Source organism: Tribolium madens, unplaced genomic scaffold (assembly GCF_015345945.1).
Source record: "Tribolium madens isolate multiple individuals breed KSU strain unplaced genomic scaffold, Tmad_KSU_1.1 Scaffold_97;HRSCAF=244;Tcas5.2_LG3a, whole genome shotgun sequence".
Classification (NCBI taxonomy): Eukaryota; Metazoa; Arthropoda; class Insecta; order Coleoptera; family Tenebrionidae; genus Tribolium; species Tribolium madens.
In genome coordinates, this window is record NW_025401069.1 from 14,191,280 (window position 1) to 14,214,166 (window position 22,887).

The following is a 22,887-nucleotide window of genomic DNA, read 5'->3' on the forward strand; positions in this document are numbered from 1 at the left end:
ATTTGAATGCTGTTTATGGTCATTCACATAATTTTAAGACCTTTTTTGTGAAAAAAAAAATAGTTAAGATATTTTTTTTAGTTCTTGGTACGACAAACATAGCGTAGATTAATAAATTGACTATAAAAAAGAATGTTTCACTGGCGTCACAACTGAAGTGACTAAATACTTGATTTTTGAATGCATTTAGTGATCAAGAAAATTTATTTTCAGAAAGGCAATGAAATTGTTCTAGAAAAAACAAAGTCGTAGCCATTTAAAGGAAAAATTTTCTCAATCAACATGTAATTTGAGGCTGAAATTTTTGTCCAGTTGTTCAGCGACCAGTGAGAGCATGTTGTGTGTTTTCGAGTGCTAATAGATATTAGTACGCGATTTTTTAAATTTCAGGTGCTTTAGTGAGTGCCAATGGGAGGAGTCTTCGGAGGAATGGAGACCATGTGCTACAAGGATCCGGATTAAAGGGTAAATCAACAATACCTTTTAATTTTTTCGAAAAATTAAATTGTATTTAATATTTTTAACTAATTTAATAAAACATTTAAAATCCCAATGATTACAATGCAATCACTAAAGTTCGCAATAATTATGTTCTAATTTTAAATGTTTAACCAATGATTTTTTATTTTTAGTTTTGTAACTAACTTGCGTATTCGCAGCATTTTCAAAAATATTTTTGCACTTATTATTGAGAATTTAATGCTTGGGTTCTCTTTTGAAATCACAGAAACAAGTTGAAACAATAAATGAGGTTAAGTAAACGTAACAATTGCCAACAGAGAGTTAAAAAATAATTAAGATTGGGTACGTTCACAAATTTACTTGATCTTGTTTTTATTTTAAGTTGCATAGGGCGTGTATTTCTGCAGACATAACTTTTATTTTTGAAATTGAGAAAAAAAGGACCAGAGTTCTTAGATATTTCTCAAACAATTTAAGGAAATAGAAAATACTCGAGAATAATCAATTTTTTTAATTAATTTAAAGACTCATTACGGATTTAAATAAAAAAAAACTACAGAAAGTACAAGAAAATTGACCTATTGTGTGTGGTGTTATTTCGCCTAGAATGTCATTTTTTTGGAGGAGACAATATCATCTAATTAAAAAAAATACACTTATTAAAAATTGTATTTAATATTAATCACAATGATTACAGTACAACTAAAGTTTGCCATTATCATACTCTAATTTTAAATGTTGAACCAATGACTTTTTATTTTTAGTTTTGTAACTACAATGGGCACCAGGAGCCGTATGTTGTTTATCCACGTGTTGTTTCAAAGCGTATCTTGTTTTCGACTCATAATCACAAAATTTACACCGAAAAAGAGTGTTAGAATGTTTTGCGATAATGTGACGTTTCAAATTACTCCTGTGTTTGGTCATAAATTGACAATTTTCACATTTGAACCACTGGATCTCAGAATCGTCCAAATGTCCAGAAACCACATGTTTTCTAAAACTGGACAAGCTTTTAGTTTCATAATCACAATTTGTACATTTGTGAGCTCCCTTCTCTCCTAATTCATTTCTTAGATATTCGGTGCAAATGTCATGTTCCCCAGCCAATGAATCACAATTTTTGGCTTTGTGTCGTCCATTCATGTGACGTTTTAAATGTGAACTCAGTTTAGCCTTGTAATCACAAAGTTTACACGAGTAGCGGAAGTTAGAGTCATGTTTTAGAAAAATGTGTTGTTTTAAATTACCCTTGTGTTTGGCCTTGAATTGACACTTTTCACATTTGAACCACTTGATCTCGGAATCGTCCAGATGTCTATATATCATATGTGCCCTCAAATTACTGAAATACATTGTTTTGTGATCACAATGCTTACATTTGTAGACACCAGATCTAGAAACCAATGAATCACCAATTTCGGTGTTGTGACGTGAATTCACGTGTCGCTGCAAAAGGAAATTCATTTTAGTCTTGTAATCACAAAGTTTACACGAATAGCGGAAGTTGGGGTCATGTATTAAGATCTTGTGACGTTTCAAATCTCTATTAAATTTGCTCTTATATGAACAATGATCACATTTGAACCATTGGATCTCAGAATCATCTGTATGTCTATTGATCAAATGTGCTTTCAAATTGCGTACATACATTGTTTTGAAATCACAATCTGTACATTTGAGAATGTCCCCCTTTTCCCGTTTTCTTCGTCGCTGGTGGGTAAAAACAGAATGTCTCAAAATTAGTAATTGCGAGAACGATTTGAAATCACACTTGAGACACTTGTAGGTTATGGATTCGACATGRTGTGATGTGTGACCTTGAACAATGTGACATCTCAGTTGTGACAAGAARTGTGTTTCAAATGTTTTGCATTTGTGACATTTGTAATTTTCAAGGTCACCACTTGAACAATTCATTTGTTGTTTCCTGTTTTCGTGAATTCTTGCATGGCTTCTTAACCTGGATAAGAGTTTTGTCTTGAATGAGCATTTCTCGCATCCGTGATACAGTCTCAATGCCTCAAATCTGGAAAAAAGTAGGGTTAAGGAGTTATCGATCGAGTCATCTGTGGATCTGGAAACGTATGTCGAGTAAAATGACAAGTCGAAGGGTAAAATGTGATGATTATAATAACTAAATTTATAAATTAGCTTCAAAACAGAACGGTCCTACTTGTATTATTATACGTCCATTTTGTCATTTTACCTTGTGACCTGTCATTTTATTTGATGTTTCACGTAAAAACAGACATACGTTCTCGGATGCAAYGATGACTCGATTACAAATTATCATGAAAATTATTATTTATTTCAGACTTTGTTTAAAAATCATTACCTTTCCTCCTTCACTTCGACCTTAATTGGGCTCAAATTTGTGGAAAACATGACTTTTGTGGTGTTTTATTTCTAAATCACAACAAATAAATGAGGTTAGAATGACACAACAATCGCCAATACCACAGAATTAAAAATCCTGATTGGGTACGTTCACAAATTTAGAAAGAAATCAGGCGATTGTTACCGACAAGGCTTGTAATTGTTATTTTTTACCCTTTTGGTATTTCAAACATGTGTCGTGCCATTTCACTTGCCTATTCTGTCACTTTTCACAATATTTTTTCTGTTAGATTAAGCAACTTTAAGACATAAGTATAGGGTGTTTGATTAAAGAAAATAAATTTGTACTTGAAAAACTATATTTGTATATATGTATATTTGATTGTTTTAAATTCCGCCTTAAATTGACATTAGAAATASATAATAAATGTCACACACCGACGTGTGCTTTGAAACGAGATTTAGTTTTACATTTAAAATTACAATGCAATTACTAAAGTTTGCCATTATGTTGTATTTTTAAATGCTGAACTAGTGAATTTTTATTTTTAGTTTTGTAACTACAATGGGRCACAGTGAAACCAATCCTCAGGAGCCGTTGTGTTGTTTATCCATGTGTTGTTTCAAAATGTATCTTGTTTTCGGTTTATAATCACAAATTTTACACTGAAAAGGTGTCTTACTGTGTTTTGTGATATTGTGTTGTTGCAAAGTGTATCTTGTTTTCGCCTCGTAATCACAAAGTTCACATCGAAAAGGAGTTTTAGTGTGTTTTGTGATATTGTGTTGTTGCAAAGTGTATCTTGTTTTCGCTTTATAATCACAAAGTTTACAGCAAAAGGGAGTTTTAGTGTGTTTTGTGATATTGTGTTGTTGCAAAATGTATTTTGTTTTCGRCTTGTAATCACAAAATTTACACTGAAAAGGTGTCTTKCTGTGTTTTGTGATATTGTGTTGTTCCAAAGTGTATTTTGTTTTTGCCTTATAATCACAAAGTTTACAGCAAAAGGGAGTTTTAGTGTGTTTTGTGATATTGTGTTGTTGCAAAATGTATCTTGTTGTCGCCTCGTAATCACAGAGTTTACACCGAAAGGGAGTTATAGTGTGTTTTGTGATATTGTGTTGTTGCAAAGTGTATCTTGTTTTCGCTTCATAATCACAAAGTTTACACCGAAACCGAAAGGAAGTTTTAGTGTGTTTTGTGATATTCTGTTCTTTCAAATTATCATTGTGTTGAACAATGTGACATCTTAGTTGTGACAGGAATCGTGTTTCAAATGTTTCGCATTTGTGACACTRGTAATTTTCAAGGCCACCACTTGAACAATTAAATTTTTCTTCACTGTTTTCGTGAATTCTTGCGTGGGTTCTTATCCTGGATAAGAGTTTCGTCTTGAATGAGCATTGCTTGCATCCGTAATACAGTTTTAATCCGTCAAATCTGAAAAAAGTAAGGTTAACTGGGGGCTACTTTATTTCATTTATTATTTAAGACTTCGTTTAGCAAAACAAGTCATATCCGAAACTTTTTCAGTTATTTGTATTGTTTGAGAGTCCATCTTTTTTCCATTAAGTAGAATAATCATTACCTTTCCTCCTCCACGTCGACTTTCATTGAGCTCAAATTTGGGTTTAACATAATTTTTCTGATGTTTTCAAATCACAATTCATATAACATTTATTAATAAGTGAGGTTAAAGATCACGCACGTGGTCACGGCATATGGATAACATAACAATTGCCAACACTACAGAATTAAAAACACTTAATATTGGGTACGTTCACGATAAATCACCAGTTGATAAATATTAAGCGCGATTATTGTCATTACTAACACGTAATCATTACACCTAAAATTATTGATTAGCTTGTAAAAATTAGTACAGCAAAATTTTTATTGGAGTAAAACACTAAATTCTGAAGTATACGATATGTTTAACAAAACACTAAATTACAAATAATGTTTTATACTGCAAAAATTCATAATCTTTCAGTTGTTTTAGTTTATTTTCATTGTTTTTCAATTTTAAAGTTTTTAAGTGTAGTTCAAATATACCGTCGTTTTTATCTACTATCAATAGGTCTCTGTTCGTTCGAAACACGTGTTAGTGAGGTTAGAACTTTTCTGTTTTAAAAGCAAAACAAAATATGACCAAATTACGAAAACAGCGAAGAAGAAAAGTGTATCGTCACAACGTGAATCGAAAAAGACTACGAAATAAAATAGAAAGCGTAGGAAAAATTTCATGGTAGGTCTAATTGTCGTACCCAAAAATTCTCAACCATGAAATTCCAGCAAAGAGATTAAAGAAGCTTGGGACAAGCGTAAATCAGTTAAGACTAATTTAGAAGAAATGGGTCTTTCCTATGACCCAAATGCGACACTTAAAATTCCTAGTAACAAACAGAAAGTGAAACTTTCAATCACATCTAACAATGATGATTGGGAAGAGGAAGAAGTGGAAACAAAACCTACAAAATCTCACGTAGTTGAGGCTTTGGAAGACGATGCTAGAGCCCCAAGAGTTAAGTTGTTTCGACTTCCCAAAAGTCAAGTCGAATGGGTTACCTACCTCATGGATAAATACGGAAAAGATTACAAAGCAATGGCGAAAGACAGGAAAAATTATTACCAAGAGACTTGGAAGCAAATTCGTGCGAAAATAAAACGATTTAAAGCAATCCCAGAACAGTACGAAGTCTACTTGAAGGAAAGAAATAAAACAAAGGGAGACAGCGAAAGCGATGTCTCAGATAATGAACTTTAATAAATGTTTTCATCCTAGTTATTTTTTAACCCTTATTTTTATTTAAATATGGCGCCTTTTCCACCCAATCAAATTCGAGACTGTGTCACGTGATCGGGTTTTCTAACCTCAATTATTTTCAAAACTGTTCCATGCAACCTGAAAAAGTGATTTCGACTCTTGCAGTCGGTGAAAATTTCGATTCAGACTTGTTCCAGGCAAGCCAATTATCCACTTTAATTTAATTTTACACAAAAAATAGGTTGCAATTTCTTTTGCAGAAAATGGTCTTTATGTCTGGCTCATCTCACCCCAAGCCTTCGACAAGGCCCCAAAAAACGTGAAAACGCCGGATAAGGAGGTTCTACGCTTGATAACATTTCTGTAAGTAAAAAGCACACAATTTCTTTATTTTATTTCATGTGTTAGGTATCTAAAAGATCACACTGATTTGCTCACACAAATCAATGGAATTCATCTTTGGCGTAAAGTCCCAAACGTTATAATTATCACGGGTTTCGAACATTATTGCAGTTTTTCAACCCCAGACTACAACCCCCTGCAGGCAGCTTTAATCACCACTAGTTTACTAGATAGTGCAGCTGTTTGTGCAACTAGAAACAACGACAAGGTTTTTTTATTAGTTTGTTGTGGCACCACTGCGAGTGGGGAGAGAAAAAAGCCACTTCAAGTAATCAAAGATCTCTATTTCTCTTGTTACCTAGAAAAAAGGGAAAAAACAAACGAATTTTGTAAAAATGTTACATCATTATTCAAATAATTACTTGGTTTAATGAATATAAAAACTAAAATAAGTTATTTACATTAGTGTGGATAAATACACGTTAATACTCCTCTCTAAATATATTCTCTTTCATTTTAATGTGCATCAAGTAGGTTGTGGAAGTCTAAATGCATCTTTAATTTAAAGGCCCATTCACACAGGAAGTGTCATTAAACCTTTAAGTTTGTTAATTTTCATTATTTTTTGCTACATTTATTTGAAAAAATAATTTTTCGAAAAGTGAGGTTAGAATTGTTTGAATTTTCGCATGGTTGCCAACTTWAACGYCTACTTTGATGCACATTAATATGAAAACGAAGGCAWGCTAAAGCACACTTAGATCTGATTAAGACACTTCAAAGGCACTCTATTTTCCTCAAAACCTAAACAATATTTTTGTATTTTGTAAAAAGATTGTAAAGGACTCTCAATGTTGACTTAAGATCCGAATTGACAACATCTGAAACAAAATCAGTTTGAAAAATAAAAAAATCAGTAATACCAACCTTCAGGCCGTGCTTTTGGTCTTTTTAAGCCAACTTCTTCCATGAGTTCAAAAGCAAACGAAACATTGTGAACTTTTTGTTCAAAATCCCTCGGTGTGGGATAAAAACTGTACAAAGGCACAAAAAACCCCTCCAAAAGCCCCATTAACATAATCAAATAGACRCCATCATGGAATTGAGTCTCAAGATCACTCACTTCCAAATTGATTTTATTCAAGTGTTTGTTGACAAAAGTTACCAAACTCTGAAACTCAATATTACTCAAGACCAAAAAAAAAAATTATCACCTTTTTGACAACTTGTAATTTATCGGGGGCGTGGTCGAATAAGGTATCAAAAGCGTCCCTCTCACACCTCATCCCCACATCATCATACGCCGTGGTGATGCTCTCTTTGACAATCCTGTGACTCAATTGCCCCCCTACTTTCTGCACCACTACCACTGTGACTGAGACATGTTCAGGGAGGCGCACTGGTGGTCTGAAATGGCGCGCCAAAGCCACCAATAAATGCAAAATGGGGACGATGTTCTTCGAATGGATGGCCTCCACACTCCATTTCTTGTGCCCCAAACGTTGTACCCCCAAAACTTGGTTGAAATGGGCCAAAACCACGGAGAGTTTCTGTTTTTGGCCTTCTTCCGATTGYGTGACTTCAGGCACGTCGAGTTTGTCGTTTGTGAGCTTCTCGAGGAGTTTTTGCAAGACTTGGCCGTCATACAAGTCCTCGGCTAAGTCTTGAACGATTATTCGCTGGGAGGCTAACTCGTCATTGATCCAATCGATTAGCACTTGGGAGAGTTCTCGGAATTTGGGGTCGTCGTAGGAGCGGGGCTCGATCATGCAGCGCTCCTCGTTGTCCTCTGCAATGTTATGTAAACAAAGGGGGCTTTTTACGGGGGTACTGACCCAAATCGTAGTCTTCGGGCGGGGTAATGGGGTTTGTGGGGTGACCGGGGGAGTCAATTGCGTACTTGCCCTCAGCTTGGACCTCTTGCACTAAAAAAACTAAATTAGGACACCACTCCTTGACATAACCATATTAGGTAATGGGGCAAAACACCCATGATTGTCATTTTAAACCAAAATTTTACCTTCTTTGATGCGTTTTTTACGTCCAAGTGTACCAAGTTTGTCCCAAATTGTCTCTTCTTTGTCGGTTTTGYGGCCCACAYGTCTGGGCGATTTCGGGCGAAGCGTRGCCATTTTGGTTTCACTTTGGGGAATTTCCTTTCTTGGTGTTGGCGTCATGACTGAAATTAATTAGTGTTTTATCACATTCTCACACTCTTTTAATTACTCATTTTCTGTAAAAAACGTAATTTGTGACAGTATTTAATCACTTAATTAATTAAATTCGACAAGTTTAAAACTCAAATCTAGTGAATTGTGTTTTATTGTGGTGGCACCTTGGTGAAGGTAGCAATAAAAATTTTGCTGGCAAGATAAAAATTACAGTCGACCAAAATTGCCACCATTTTCATTTCGTGCAGCCAGGTTCACACTCAAAAAATTATTGGAATGTTATTAAAATAAAGCATAATATTTTACAAAACATGGAAAAATTAGCATTTTCAATTGCAAATGACTATTGTAGATAGTTTTTTGACGTTGTCAATGTAATTCTGTCATGAATAACAATTTCAATTAATTATATTGTTGCACCTGTGCGATTCAAGGTCAAATGTATTTCACTTATGCATTGTTAACTTTGTGTGTCATCCTGTCTATCGATTTTTTGCATTTTGCATTTGACCATAAAAAAATTGTGGCTTTTTAGGGGTGTAATGAATTTTTTTCGTTTTCTCAAAATTTGTTTATAATACAAACTTAATTTTTTTCAAGTGTCATCCCGGGTATTGATTTTTTTCATTTTTGTAGAAAATGAAGCTTACTAGAAGGGCATTTGACCATGAAAAAATGATGGGATTACAATGGCTTTTTAGGGGTGTAATGAATTTTTTTCGTTTTCTCAAAATTTGTTTATAATACAAACTTTATTTTTTTCAAGTGTCATCCCGTGTATTGATTTTTTTCATTTTTGTAGAAAATGAAGCTTACTAAAAGGGCATTTGACCATHAAAAAATGYTGGGATTACAATGGCTTTTTAGGGSTGTAATGAATTTTTTTCGTTTTCTCAAAATTTGTTTATAATACAAACTTTATTTTTTTCAAGTGTCATCCCGTGTATTGATTTTTTTCATTTTTGTAAAAAATGAAGCTTACTAAAAGGGCATTTGACCATTAAAAAATGGTGGGGTTACAATGGCTTTTTAGGGCTGTAATGATCCTTTAATAAGCTTCATTTTCTGCAAAAATGAAAAAAATCGATACACGGGATGACACTTGAAAAAAATAAAGTTCACAATGCATAAGTGAAATACATTTGACCTTGAATCGCACAGTTGCAACAATATAATTAATTGAACTTGTTATTCATGACAGAATTACATTGAAAACGTCAAAAAATTATCTACAATAGTCATTTGTAATTCAAAATGCTTATTTTTCCATGTTTTGTAAAATAAATATTATGATTTATCTTAATAATATTCCAATAATTTTTCGAGTGTGAACCTGACGTGACGAGACGAGAGTGGTGGGGGAAATGCCACAACGCGACGCGAGCAGCAAATTTTTGGTCGACTGTAATTTCAATATAAATCTGACTAACTTCACTGKGGTTGTYGTGGCGACACTGCGTGTCAAGTGTCAAAAAATAAAAATGACCACGGATTTAATAGTTGACCCACAAATTCGGTTTTGGGTGTTTTTGCCCATTGTGGTGATCACATTTCTMGTCGGAATATTGCGTCATTACATATCTATCCTTTTGTCAAGTCAGAAGAAGGTTGAAATTCAGCAATTGCAAGACAGCCAATTGATCCTCCGGGCCCGAGTTTTGCGTGAAAATGCCAAATATATACCGAAAAGTTCGTTTCTGGTGCGAAAACACGCATTTAACAGAGAAGAGGAGGGTTATTTGATGCAGAAGCGGCCCCCAGTGGCGCAGAACCTCATGACGGACCCCTCAATGATGACGGATATGTTGAAAGGGAATTTGACTAATGTTTTACCAATGATTATAATTGGGGGTTGGATAAATTGGATGTTTTCGGGGTTTATTACGACCAAAGTACCGTTTCCGCTGACTTTGAGGTTCAAGTCAATGTTGCAAAGAGGAATTGAGTTGTCCCATTTGGACGCCTCATGGGTTTCGTCGGCTTCTTGGTACTTTTTGAACGTTTTTGGGTTGAGGAGCATTTATGCTTTGGTTTTGGGGGAGAATAATGCGGCGGATCAGAGCAAGCAGATGCAGGATCAGATGTCGGGGGCTGCCATGGCCATGCCCAATGACCCCAAAGTGCCCTTTAAAGCGGAATGGGAAGCTTTGGAAATTGTTGACCACCAATGGGTCTTAACAGACGTGGAAAATACACTCATGCAATCTGATTAAATTTTTATGTGTTTTGTTTTAATTAATGTTAAGTTGTGAACTTACGTTTCATTAAATATACTGCTGTTAATTTATCGTCCTCGCTTTTACTGACTTCCTCTTCGATTTCTTCATTTTGTTCTTCTACAGGGGGTTTCAGTTTAGCCTCAACTATTCTCGGTAACGAATTAACATTTTTCACTTCTTCATCACTTGATTCAGATGATTCTTCGGATAAGTGGACAGGAGATAATCGCGTTTCTAGTGAAGATTGTCGATATAAAATCTGACAAGAGGGTTTTTCGATGAATTCTTCCATTTTTTTTAAACAAAATTGTTTGAACAATAGTACTTGACACGTTTTTGATAGGGCGGAAACCGTTCATCTGATAAAACGGTGAAAGGAACCACAGTTTCCTGGGAAAATGCGCATAATTCTAAACGAAATTATGCTAATAGTATTCATTAATAATTTGTCGTGCTTAAAACCAAAATTTTTAATGCATTTATTTGAATTTTTTCGTCCACATACACAGTTTCTAGTTTATTTTAAGTAATTATTAACATTTCTCAACAACAAATCATCGTTTGTTTTAATTAAATATTTAAAACGCCTTCAAAAACGTTTTTTATTTTATTAAAAAAAAAACAGTTGTAATGTTGGTTGCCTAATAATGACCCCGATTTGATGATTTTCATGACGGTCTGGTGATTTTTTTTCGTTAAAAGTGCAAAAATTCTACAAAATTACAAAAACAAGCCGAAAAATTACATAATTAGGTCAAAATAGGGTGTTTTTTTATTTTGTTGAGCACTGAATTACGTTTTTGAGTAGAAAATATATTATTTCGGAAAATTTATGTAAAAAGTACGTAAATCCTTGACAGTATTGGATAAATGTAAATCCACATACATAATTCCTAGTTTATTTTAAGTAATTATTAACATTTCTCAACAACAAATCATCGTTTGTTTTAATTAGATATTTAAAACGCCTTCAAAAACGTTTTTTATTTTATTAAAAAAACAGGTGTAATGTTGGTTGCGTAATAATCACAGGATTTGGTGATTTTCATGATAGGTGATTTTTTTCGTTCAAGTTCAAAAATTCCGCAAAATAATAAAAACAAACCGAAAAATTAGATAATTAGGTTAAAAAGGGTGTTTTTTTTTGCTTTTTTGGGCGTTGTAACAAGTTTTTGAACAGAAAATTTATTTTTTTTGGGAGATTTATGTAAAAGGTACCTAAATTTTTGACAATATTGAACAAATTTAAATCCACATAGAAAGGTTTTGACCTATTTTTTATTTAACAATTTAAAACAACAATTAATCGTTTGTTTTTTCGTAATGGAATAAATTAGATATTAGAGTGGGGTAAAAACCAAAAGGACACACTTGGGCGAGTCCAATCTTGAGATAGGGAGGTTTTTAAAGTTGACTTAAAGCAGTGACGTGCAGATTTGCTTTATTTTTGTGATATTTGCAAAAGGACTATAAAAAGAAAAAATTTAAAGCTCAATAAAAAAAAATTAATAGTTTCTGGTACGACAGTTTGATATCTAAATTACATGTTTTGGTGCTATTTTTTTTTGTTTTAATATTATTGTAAAGTATTTACTTATTAACAATTTAACACATTTTAAGTCATAGTTTTCTTATACGTAGTTCAGGTGGCGTAATTATTTTTCTATTCGAATTATTTTTAAACAGTTTTTTGTATTCCTATTTTTTTTTGTATCGGCCTTGGTTTTAGAATAGAAAATACTTTAAYTATAGAGCGATCCAAAATTATTGACATCCCGGTAGGTCATGGAAATTCAAATTTGAGAGTTCTAGATTGTTTATTTTTGTACGATTGCACCCACTGAAAGATACGTCATGTTTTTCAGTGGTTTTTGTGCTTGATCTTTTTTATTCTCARATTTCCCACATTTTTTTTGAAAAATAGGTTATGTTATTTTGTCATACAGAATTCAACTGAAATGTTATTTCTTTTTCTAATGACTGAACTTTTAGTGGAACTGAAAATAAAGCCTGGTTTACACTCTCAAAGCCTACCGAGATGTCAATTTTTTTTATTATTGTTTCAGTTTTTAAACAAAAAAAACATAATTTCYTTGGCGTTCTTTAATTTTTAATTGGTGCAACTTGATATAGAGATAAATCGGATTAAATAGAAAGAATAAATAAATTTTGGTCCCCACTTTTTTGTTACACTCTATATACATTATAAATATTATTACAAATTTACATTTTAATAAGAAAATTGATTTGATGACAAATTATCAAATTTTTTGTTACGCGTATTTACACWGGAATATTAGTTTGATCTAAAATGTGACATTGACGACCACTTTTTTTAATTTGAGTGTAAATAAATTTTAATTTTGCTTTAAGCGGCTATAAATGCAAAAAAAAAATTAAGTGAAAATAGTGTTACTCTAATTTTACTTTGTTTCGCCACTGCTTTACTTTTACTTTTGTATTTTTGTCTTTTACTCCACTRTAAAATATCCTCATTAAATAATGGGTGTATAGTTGGTTGTCTAACAAGTAACAGTTTTAGTTTTGAGGTTATGTTATGTTATCACCGGTAATTGTACTCATTTAAAACCATTTTTAGGTCCAGATTTGTGTATTTGCAATGGTTTTTGTTCATTAAAAGTGAAAAATGTATCAAGACAAGATCGAAGAACTCCAAAACTACTTCAAAACCCATTGCAAAATAAAAGAGTACTCGGGGCACTCTTCCAAAGTGCATTCAGTGGGTTGGAGCTGCGATGGTAAACGTCTGGCTTCGGGTTCGTTCGATAAATCCGTRTGTATCTACACCTTGGACAGGGACCGTTTGGTAGGGGTACCAACCTTGCACGCAAAAAACTCAAATTGAATTGAGTATTTTCCAGAACAAGGAAATAACTTTTAAGGGCCATGGGGGCTCAGTAGACCAGTTATGTTGGCACCAATCCCATCCCGACTTACTAAGTACAGCAAGTGGTGACAAATCTGTTCGAATTTGGGACACTCGAATCCAGAAATGCGTTGCAACAATCAACACAAAAGGGGAGAATATCAACATTACGTGGTCCCCAAACGGCAATGCAATCGCAGTGGGGAATAAAGAGGATTTGGTGACTTTTATCGACGCGAGAAGTCATAAAATTGAGGCTGAGGAACAGTTCAATTTTGAGGTGAATGAGATCTCGTGGAATAACACAAGCGACTTGTTTTTTTTGACAAATGGYCAAGGTTGTGTCCATATTTTGAGTTATCCTGAGCTGAAAAGACAGCATATTTTGAAGGCGCATCCAGGGACTTGTATTTGTATTGAGTTTGACCCCACTGGGAAGTATTTTGCGACTGGGAGTGCTGATGCTTTGGTTTCCTTGTGGGATATTAATGAGTTGGCGTGTCAGAGGGTGTTTACAAGGTGGAGGATTTTTTTTTTAATGTTTTTGTTTGATTTTTTTTATTGTAGAATGGATTGGCCCGTGAGGACTATTTCGTTTAGTTATGATGGTCAATTGTTGGCTTCAGCGTCAGAGGATTTAATCATTGATATTGGTTTTGTTGAAACGGGTGATAAAATTGCCGATATTTCAGTGGAAGCGGCCACTTTTACAGTGGCTTGGCACCCMTCTATGTARTTTTTGGCATATGCTTGTGACGATAAAGACGCCTATGACCGGAAACGGGATGCTGGGAGTTTGAAAGTTTGGGGTTTTCCTTCCGACTGAAATTATATTCTGTTCTGTTGTATATTTTTAATAAATAAGACTTGATCACTTAATTTTTTACATGAAAGTTTTGACACTGWTAATTCAATGTGAAGTAGGCTTTAACGTCAAATTTGACATTTGAAAATGTCAAAGTGACAGGAACAGCAACGAAACAAGGTCGAAAATGACTTTTTGTCTTTCGATTCAGCTAGAACACAATTTCGCGAAAAACAAGCCAAAAATTCAATTTTTTTGTACACTAAGAGGAAAGTGCAAAAAATGGACATGAATTTTTGACATATTCTGAAAATTCAATGTGAAGTAGGCCTTAACGTCAAATTTGACATTTGAAAACGTCAAAATGACAGGAACAGCAACGAAACAAGGTCGAAAATGACTATTTTTGTTTTTTTCGATTCAGATAGAAATACAATTTTGCAAAATTTCGTGAAAAACTAGCCAAAAATTCAACATTTTTTTTACACTGAAAGGAAAGTGCAAAAAATGGACATGAAATTTTTGACGCTTTCTGAAAATTCAATGTGAAGTAGGCTTCAACGTCAAATTTGATATTTGAAAATGTCAAAATGACTGGAACAGCAACGAAACAAAGTCGAAAATGACTATTTTTGTCTTTCGATTCAGATAGAAACATAATTTCGCGAAAATCAAGCCAAAAATTCAATTTTTTTGTACACTAAGAGGAAAGTGCAAAAAATGGACATGAATTCTTAACGCTTTCTGAAAATTCAATGTGAAGTAAGCTTTAACGTCAAATTTGACATTTGAAAACGTCAAAATGACAGCAACATCACTAAACAAGGTCTAAAATGACAATTTATTTTTGTGTTTTTTTGAATGTTTTTTCAGTTAGAAATACAATTATGCAAAATTTCGTTAAAAACAAGCCAAAAATTCAACCAATTTGACTAAAAACGGCCCTATATTTGCCATTTTCAAGTGTTTTTGAGATAAAAGCAAAGGAAAATCGAATTAGGTACTTCCTCGAATTACCTACTTCCTTTTTGAACCCGAGGTTCATTTATTTTGCAAAATGTTGTCCAAACATGCGTAAAAATCATAAAAAAAATGATATTGACGTTATTTTGTTTGTTTCACTAGATTTAACTGGTTTTTATGCAAAATTAAGATAAAAAATAATCCGAGAAACCACAATGCTTTCAACACGTTTTTGTACTAAAATCTCATGTGTTTTGTGAGTAATGCAATTATTTTGCAAAATTTTGTTAAGAGCAAGTGAAAAAAAACACAGAAAATGATGTAATTTTTTTTTCGTAAGGTTCAAGCAGATTTTTAAGCTGAAAACTGTTTTTTTTCGCGAGATTCCATAACGAGTCAAAAATCACTAATTTGTTGTATAAAAAAAAGATTATACGAAATTTTTGCCCAACTCTTAAGTTTTAACTTTATTATTTCGTCAAATTTTCTCAAAAAAAAAATCGAAAAACTACCAAATTTGTTAAAAACAATTCTATTTTTTTACGAGATTTTTTTCGAATGCTTTTTCAGGTAGAAACACAATTATTTCGCAAAATTTCGTTAAAAACAAGCTAAAAATTGTATAAAATTGGCCTAAAATCGTCTTATTTTTAGATTTTTTCCAGTATTTAAGCACGTTTTTGAGATAAAAACAAAGAAAAGTCGATAAATTTCGTTTAAAGAGTCTAAAAAATTACAAAACCAAATCGAAATTAACTTTATTTTTAGATTGTTTCGCTCAAATTACTACGTTTTTGAACCAGAGACTCATTTATTTTGCAAAATCTTGTCCAAACACACTTAAAAATCACAAAAAGAATTGAAATTGATGTTATTTTCTTTGTTTCATTCAGTTTAAGTGATTTTTGGACAAAATTAAGACAAAAAAAGCCGAGAAACCACAAAATTTAGTCGAAAATGCATTTAAGTATGTTTTTGTACTAAAATCTCAGTTTTTCGTGAGATTTTACTAAAACAAACTAAAAAAATCAACAAATAGAGTTGAAAATTACCTACATTATTTTTGCATTTCTTGAGAGTTTTAAACATTTTTCAGCTAGAAACGCAATAATTGTGCAAAATTGTGTCAAAAACAAGCTGAAAAATAACAAAATTAGGCTGCAAATGATGTCATTTTTGTCTTTTTCAAGAGTTCAAGCAGATTTTTAGGCTGAAAACTTCGTTTTTTCATGAGGGATTTTTGCCAACCGAATCAAAAACCATTAAATTCTAAATTGTTATATAAAATTATTACATTTTTACCCAACTCTTAGGCTTTAACCCTTTAATTTATGTAAAAAAACCCCTAAAACTTTCGATTTGAAATCTTGTAAAAATGAAAATAAATTTGACAACTTTTTCAACTCGGATCTGGTGATTTTTATTTTTTTGAACTGGTGACACTTGCTGTTCTTGGCATTTTGACGTTTGGAAATTTTGAAAAGTTAAATTTGACATTAAAGCCAAAGAATTTTCAAAAAGTGTCAAGAATTTGCTCACGAAACTCGACAAATAATTGTCTCTTTTTCACACCACCAGTTGCAAAAAGTACAATTAATTAGTTTGTCGAGAGGTTGTGAAGTTATTTTTCTCTCTCAGTTATTTGAAGTATTTTGTGATGAAAAAAAAACCAATAAAAAACTCACCATTTTGTCATTAAAAAACATCAAAATAACCCCACCGTCTCCACCTCTAATCCTTTAGTTTTTGTTAAAATTYTCAAAACAATACTACCGGTAGTAGGGCAAATTTGAAAACTTTTTCTTTTGTTTGCATTTTTTTAGTTASAGAAGTAAAAAATGATATAGCCTCATTTACGATAAAAATAAAATAATACCACCAAATGAAGTTAATAACTCAGGTAAGTAATTAATAACTGTGTTGTATTTCTGGGTAAAATGTGCTAGTAGTGAAAAAAATATTATATAAAACACAGGAGAAGATTTTTATTGCCGAGCTGTTTATTACCCGAGATGCGTAGCATCGAGGGAAATAACAATTGCAACATAATATATTTCTTTATTTACTTAATGTCACACAATAACGCGACTCCTCTAAGTGTCCAATGCCTGGGATTATGATCAGTTTCAAAATCAATTGAACCGACATATTTTTGATCGGTTCTTTGGGGTTTCCTATAAATCGGACATTCATACAGTTTGGGGTCTTTTCCCGCCGTTGTGTTAATAGCATAGATATAAATAACCGGCATTAGCTCATAAAGCACTTTCGGTTTGCTTTCAATTAATTTACCACTTCTTCTATCGAGTCCAGCACCTTCGAGGAACAGTCCATGGACATAGACCCCTTCAGCCGGCCCTTCTTTCAAATCCTCTTTGTTGTATCTTGTAATTAAATTCTGCAAAACGACAGAATCCAACGCCCAGCCCTTATGGGCCCTTGTGACGTCCTAGAAAAGTCAATGAAACTCGCATTTGTACCTAATTATTATTATTTATTTTATTATTTGTACCTAATTAGGTTCCAGCGAGTTGCCTTTATATTGTGAAATTTAAAAAAATTGTGTAGGACATTGATAGATACTAATCTAGTGCATCACCTAAAATTATTTTCAATTATACAGCATGTCCCAAAAATAATGTATATTTTTTGCCTTGCCCTCAACATTAGTCGATTTTGCTTAGTTTTGGAAATAAGAAAACATGCACTTTTTAAAAATTTATTCACAAAAACTAAGACATCTAGAACAAATTTTTTCTTACTTCTGCAAAGAAGAGAGTGCAGAATTTAAAGCTGTAGCAACTTTTTAGTGTTTTGCATTTGTAAAAAATCGAGAAATTACAAAATTAAATCGAAAGTTTGTTTCGCTCGAATTACCTCATTTATTTTGCAAAATCTTGTCCAAACATGCCTAAATATCACAAAAAAACTTGATATTGACGTTATTTTGTTTGTTTCACTCGATTTAACTGGTTTTTAACCAAAATTAAGGCAAAAATAAGCCACGAAATTTCGTTGAAAATGTTTCAATATGTTTTAATACTAAAATCTCATGTTTTTTGTGAGATTTTTCTCAAAACAACTGTAAAATCAACAAATTAAGTCGAATGTTACATAATTTTTGCATTTCTTGAGCATTTTGCACGTTTTCTTAGCTACTAACGCAAAATTTTCTTAAAAACAAGTTAAAAAACCACAGAATTAGACCGAAAATGATGTCATTTTTTCTTCTTTAACCTGAAAACTGTTTTTTGCGAGATTTAGTCGTAACGGGTCAAAAATCACTAAATTGTTAGATAAAAATTTCATTCTAACTCTTAGGTTTTAACTTTATTATTTAGTCAAATTCTCTGGAAAAAAAATCGAAAAACTACCCAATTTGTTAAAAACAATTCTATTTGTTTTTTACGAGGTTTTAATTTTTTGCCTTTTTTCAGTGCTTTTTAAGGTAGAAACACAATTATTTCGAGAAATTGGCCTAAAACCGTCTCTTATTTTTGATTTTTTCGAGTGTTTAGGCACGTTATTGAGTTAAAATTAAGACAAAAAAAGCCGAGAAACCACAAAATTTGGTCGAAAATGTACATTTTGTACTAAAATCTCAGTTTTTTCGTGAGATTTTACTAAAACAAACTAAAAAAATCAACAAATTTTTCAGCTAGAAATGCAATAATTTTGCAAAATTGTGTCAAAAACAAGCTGAAAAATAACAAAATTAGGCTGAAAATGATAGAATTTTTGTCTTTTTCAAGAGTTCAAGCAGGTTTCTGAGCTGAAAACTTCGTTTTTTTATGAGGGATTTTTGCCAACCAAGTCAAAAACCACTAAATTACTAAATTGTTATAAAAAATTATTACATTTTTACCTAACTCTTAGGCTTTAACCTTCAGTTTATGTAAAAAAACCGTAAACGGGTCAAAAAACACTAAATTGTTATAAAAAAAAGATTATATGAAATTTTTATCTAACTCCTAGGTTTTACCTTTATTATTTAGTCAAATTCTCTCGAAAAAAAATCAAAAACTACCCAATTCTACTTGTATTTTACGAGGTTTAATTTTTTGCCTTTTTTGAGTGCTTTTTAWGGTAAAAACACAATTATTTCGAAAAATTGGCCTAAAACCGTGTTATTTTTGATTTATTCGAGTTGAAAACAAAGAAAAATCGATAAATTTCGTTTAAACAGGCTAAAGAATTACAAAATTAAATCGAAATTGAAATTATTTTGTAGCTTGTTTCGCTCGAATTACGTCGTTTTTGAACCAGATGCTCATTTATTTTGCAAAATCTTGTCCAAATACGCCTAAAAATCACAAAAAAGAATTGAAATAGATGTTATTTTGTTTGTTTCTTTTGATTTAAGTGATTTTTGAGCAAAATTAAGACAAAAATAAACCGAGAAATCACAAATTTGTGCACTTTTTGTCTACTGAAACAATAGTAATTATTTTTTTAATGTTTAACGTTAAATATCTTTTTAGTTATTGATTATAAACACCTAAAAGTAATAATTTTAGAAAGACAATTTAATAATCTTTTAAATGCAAAAACAATAAATAGGGTGTTTTATTTAATTTTTTTAAGTTATTGAACTTTTAACAAACGCTTTCATTTTTTTATCTTTGCAAATGCAACATACTAAAAAAATGTTACAACCTTATAGCTTTGCAGTAGTATAAAATATTTCTAAATGTCTTAGTTTTTGTGTAATAAATTTTTAAAAAATGAATGTTTTCGTCCAAAAACGTAGTATTTTTAAAACTAAGCAAAATCGACTAATAAAAGTTTAGTTTAAAAACATTGTCATAAAAATCTACATCCAAAAACGCAAAGAAACATATGGTGTTGCATTTAAAAAAACACAAGTTTGTATTATAACTGATTTTTGAGACACTCTGTATAGTTGYAAATAATTTTAGGCGATGGACTAGATTAGTGTCTATCAYTGTCCAATATATTTACCATTTAAAGGTCACTAATAGACTTTTTCGACTCATTGGGACACCCTGTATGTACTTACTTGACGCATTGCAGTGAGGAAACCTTGCGGATTGAAAAAACCAGTCATCCAAAAAACATTAGGTTTGCCGTTATTACACCAAGTGCGAAATTGGGCGTCTCGTTCCAAAAGTTCAGTGTACCAAAAACCTAAAGTGGCGGATTCCCAGGAGATTTTTTGCCATCMGTCTGGGATTCTGGCGTCGTACATGGCGTCCAAGGCACATCTTAGGCCTTGACTCATTACAATTGTCCCATCGATGGCTAATTTCAAGTCACACAAAGTCGTTTTCACCTGGAAAGTACTCTTTATTTTTTCAAATAATTTCCAGATTTGGTGAGATTTTCATGCTAGTCTGGTAAAACTTTTGGAAAAATTCTAATATATGTTTTTCGAGCATTTTTTACGTTCTCAATCAGAAACTATTATTTCGTTAAATTTTTTAAAAAACGTTGTAAAACCACCAAATTGGTTAAAAATAGTTTTCAAATACGTTTTATTTCGCTTTCGTTATTAAACACAATTATTATTGAAATTACAAAATTCAACAAATTTTACCAAAAACGGCGTTATTTTTGCCCTTTTAGAGTGTTTAAGAACGTTTTCGAGATAAAAACAAAAAAATTCTAAATATTTTGTTACAGGCAAAAAAATTACAAAATTAAATCGAAATAGATATTATTTTTTAGCTTGTTTCGCTCGAATTACTTCGTTTTTGAGCCAGAGACTCATTTATTTTGTAAAATCTTGTCCAAGNAAAAAAAAATCGAAAAACTACCAAATTAGTTAAAAAGAGTTCTATTTGTTTTTTTACGAGATTTTATTTAATAGGGTCGGAAATGATATCTAATTCTAATTTTTTTGCTTTTTTGATTGCTTTTTCAGTCAGAAATGCAATTATTTCGCAACATTTCATTAAAAACAAGCCAAAAATTCAACAAATTGAGCTGAAACGTGATTATTTTTTGCCTTCTTCGAGTGTTTAAGCACGTTTTTAATATAAATTTTGGCTAAAAAATTAATCAAATTTTTTTATTTTTTTTAAATTATTTCGTTTTTGAACCAGACTCCAAACATCCTAAAAATCACAAAAAGAATTGATATTGGTGTTATTTTGTTTGTTTCACTCGATTTAACTGGTTTTTAAGTAAAATTCAGACAAAAATAAGCCGAAAAACCACAAAATTTGGTCGAAAATGCTTTTAAACACATTTTTGTATTAAAACCTCATGTTTTTTTTTTGTTTAAACAGGCTAAAAACTTTCAAAATTGATATAATTTTTGAGCAAGTTTTACTCGAATTACTCCGTTTTTGAACCACAGACTCATTTATTTTGCAAAATCTTGTCAAAACACGCCTAAAAACCACAACAAGAATTGAAATTGATGTTATCTTGTTTGTTTCACTCGATTTAACTGGTTTTTGGGCAAAATGAAGACAAAAATAAGCCCAGAAACCACAAAATTTGGTCAAAAATGCCTTTAAACACGTTTTTGTACTAAAATCTCATGGTTTTTGTGAGATTTTGCTAAAACGAACTGAAAAATCGGTAAATTAAGTTGAAAGTGACATAATTTTTGCATTTTTCGACCATTTTAGCACATTTTTTTTGTAAAATTATGTTAAAAACACCTAATTCTTAGGTTTTAACTTTATTATTTCGTCAAATTTTCTCAAAAAAAACGATAAACTACCAAATTTGTTAAAAACAGTTCTATCTGGTTTTTACGAAATTTTCCTTTTTTTGCCGTTTCGAATGCTTTTTCAGATAGAAACAATTATTTCGTCAAATTTCATTGAAAACAATCTAACAGTTCTACAAAATTGGCCTAAACGGGCGTTATTTTTTATTTTTTCGAGTGTTTAAGCACGTTTTTGAGATAAAAACAAAAAAAAAATAAAAAAAAATAAACAGGCTAAAAAATCACAAAATTAAATCGAAATTGATATTATTTGTAGCTTGTTTCACTCGACTTTTTCTTTTTTGAACCAGAAACTCATTTATTTTGCAAAATTTTGCACAAACACGCCTAGAAACCACAAAAAGAATTAAAATTTACATTATTTTGTTTGTTTTACTCGATTTAACTGGTTTTTGAGCTAAATTAAGACAAAAATAAGCCGAGGAATTATAAAATTTGGACGAAAATTGCATTTTTTGAGTGTTTTAGCACGCTTCTTAGCTCGAAATACAATTATTTTGTAAAATTTTGTTAAAAACAGACAAGAAAACAACGAATTAGTATGTCATTTTTGCTTTTTCCAAGAGTTAAGCAGATTTTTAAGCTGAAAACTGCGTTTTTTCGCAAGATTTTGGCAATTTGGCAAATTTTTCAGCTCAGATCTGGTGAATTTTATGTTTTTGATATGGCAACACTTTAAATTCACACCTCTTTCAAAACTTTCTGAATCCGGTCGACTTCTTGTCTCAGGAAAATGTTCATTGGTAGAAGCGCCCCCATCCTTTGTAGCGCTTCTTTGACCTCAAAACTGTTYTACTGTTGTGGTAACTTCTCCAACATGTCTTGGGCAAGACTGTAGACGACACTTTCGCGTGTTTCGCCCCCTTGACTGCCCCCTTCTTTGGGTTGCACGCTCAAAATCGTGTCCAAAATACCCTTCGCTGTGTTTATCTGATAAGTGATATCGGCGTTTGCATGCAAACCAAAGACTTCAGGACTGTCGGTGGTGGGAAGGCTATTGATGTAGTCAACATAGCCTTGCAAATTTCGAGTTTGGGGCACTTTGTAGCCTTTATAGAACTCAAAACCGGGGCGTAAAAGGACGTCGCAGAACCAAACCTGCCAAAAAAAAATAATTCAATTTTAATTTTAATATGGAAACAATTTTTTTCAACTTTTTTTCCAATTTTGCATTAATTACCTATTTGTTAAATTTGAAAAAATAAAATCAATTTTTTTTAATTGTAA

The 22,887-nt window shown here is 32.0% G+C and overlaps 8 protein-coding genes across 10 annotated transcripts in view; 4 read left to right on the forward strand and 4 right to left on the reverse strand.

Moving 5' to 3' along the window:
* Positions 1–1,118: 1,118 nt before the first annotated feature.
* LOC123015194 (zinc finger X-chromosomal protein-like) lies at positions 1,119–2,917 on the reverse strand. Its single transcript, XM_044414801.1, has 2 exons — positions 2,801–2,917; positions 1,119–2,491 (listed from the first exon to the last, which is right to left on the reverse strand). The coding sequence occupies exons 1-2, from the start codon at positions 2,848–2,850 to the stop codon at positions 1,165–1,167; spliced, it is 1,377 nt and encodes a 458-aa protein (XP_044270736.1). The 5' UTR covers positions 2,851–2,917; the 3' UTR covers positions 1,119–1,164.
* Positions 2,918–3,157: 240 nt separating this feature from the next.
* LOC123015198 (zinc finger protein 142-like) lies at positions 3,158–4,563 on the reverse strand. The gene is made up of 2 exons (XM_044414806.1): positions 4,392–4,563; positions 3,158–4,243 (listed from the first exon to the last, which is right to left on the reverse strand). The coding sequence occupies exons 1-2, from the start codon at positions 4,439–4,441 to the stop codon at positions 3,391–3,393; spliced, it is 903 nt and encodes a 300-aa protein (XP_044270741.1). The 5' UTR covers positions 4,442–4,563; the 3' UTR covers positions 3,158–3,390.
* A 142-nt stretch (positions 4,564–4,705) lies between these two features.
* Positions 4,706–5,592, forward strand: LOC123015201 (nucleolar protein 16). Its single transcript, XM_044414809.1, has 2 exons — positions 4,706–5,051; positions 5,099–5,592. The coding sequence occupies exons 1-2, from the start codon at positions 4,951–4,953 to the stop codon at positions 5,568–5,570; spliced, it is 573 nt and encodes a 190-aa protein (XP_044270744.1). The 5' UTR covers positions 4,706–4,950; the 3' UTR covers positions 5,571–5,592.
* A 77-nt stretch (positions 5,593–5,669) lies between these two features.
* Positions 5,670–6,829, forward strand: LOC123015202. Its single transcript, XM_044414810.1, has 3 exons — positions 5,670–5,767; positions 5,812–5,933; positions 5,979–6,829. The coding sequence occupies exons 1-3, from the start codon at positions 5,702–5,704 to the stop codon at positions 6,328–6,330; spliced, it is 540 nt and encodes a 179-aa protein (XP_044270745.1). The 5' UTR covers positions 5,670–5,701; the 3' UTR covers positions 6,331–6,829.
* LOC123015193 (beta-parvin) lies at positions 6,236–10,609 on the reverse strand. Its single transcript, XM_044414799.1, has 6 exons — positions 10,342–10,609; positions 7,933–8,091; positions 7,748–7,837; positions 7,127–7,701; positions 6,840–7,083; positions 6,236–6,793 (listed from the first exon to the last, which is right to left on the reverse strand). Exons 1-6 carry the CDS (start codon positions 10,592–10,594, stop codon positions 6,717–6,719), a joined length of 1,398 nt encoding a protein of 465 aa, XP_044270734.1. The 5' UTR covers positions 10,595–10,609; the 3' UTR covers positions 6,236–6,716.
* Positions 8,110–10,371, forward strand: LOC123015199 (ER membrane protein complex subunit 3). Of its 2 annotated transcripts, none has more exons than XM_044414807.1 (2): positions 8,110–8,257; positions 9,410–10,371. In XM_044414807.1, exon 2 carries the CDS (start codon positions 9,448–9,450, stop codon positions 10,294–10,296), a length of 849 nt encoding a protein of 282 aa, XP_044270742.1. In that variant the 5' UTR covers positions 8,110–8,257; positions 9,410–9,447; the 3' UTR covers positions 10,297–10,371. The 2 variants fall into 2 exon arrangements, with proteins under 2 accessions (XP_044270742.1, XP_044270743.1); XM_044414808.1 differs by having other exon boundaries at positions 8,121–8,256; positions 9,522–10,371.
* Positions 10,610–12,819: 2,210 nt separating the features above from the next.
* LOC123015196 (THO complex subunit 3) lies at positions 12,820–14,068 on the forward strand. Of its 2 annotated transcripts, XM_044414804.1 has the most exon segments (4): positions 12,820–12,851; positions 12,902–13,129; positions 13,185–13,708; positions 13,757–14,068. In XM_044414804.1, coding segments are annotated over 3 exon segments (963 nt in total). In that variant the 5' UTR covers positions 12,820–12,851; positions 12,902–12,949; the 3' UTR covers positions 14,016–14,068.
* Positions 14,069–17,019: 2,951 nt separating this feature from the next.
* The window catches only part of LOC123014885 (dynein axonemal heavy chain 5), a 58,893-nt gene continuing 53,025 nt past the window's right edge, over positions 17,020–22,887 (reverse strand). The window contains 3 exon segments of the mRNA XM_044414182.1: positions 17,020–17,406; positions 19,978–20,250; positions 22,348–22,758. Of these exon segments, the coding sequence (XP_044270117.1) occupies positions 17,020–17,406; positions 19,978–20,250; positions 22,348–22,758 (1,071 nt within the window).

Excerpts from the sequence above, each read along its gene's own strand:
- LOC123015201 (XM_044414809.1), top strand. The coding sequence starts at position 4,951 with ATGACCAAATTACGAAAACAGCGAAGAAGAAAAGTGTATCGTCACAAC. Across the intron at positions 5,052-5,098 it reads AGCGTAGGAAAAATTTCATG|CAAAGAGATTAAAGAAGCTT; the intron begins GTAGGTCTAATT and ends ATGAAATTCCAG.
- LOC123015202 (XM_044414810.1), top strand. The coding sequence starts at position 5,702 with ATGCAACCTGAAAAAGTGATTTCGACTCTTGCAGTCGGTGAAAATTTC. Across the intron at positions 5,768-5,811 it reads TCGATTCAGACTTGTTCCAG|GTTGCAATTTCTTTTGCAGA; the intron begins GCAAGCCAATTA and ends CACAAAAAATAG. Across the intron at positions 5,934-5,978 it reads CTACGCTTGATAACATTTCT|GTATCTAAAAGATCACACTG; the intron begins GTAAGTAAAAAG and ends TTCATGTGTTAG.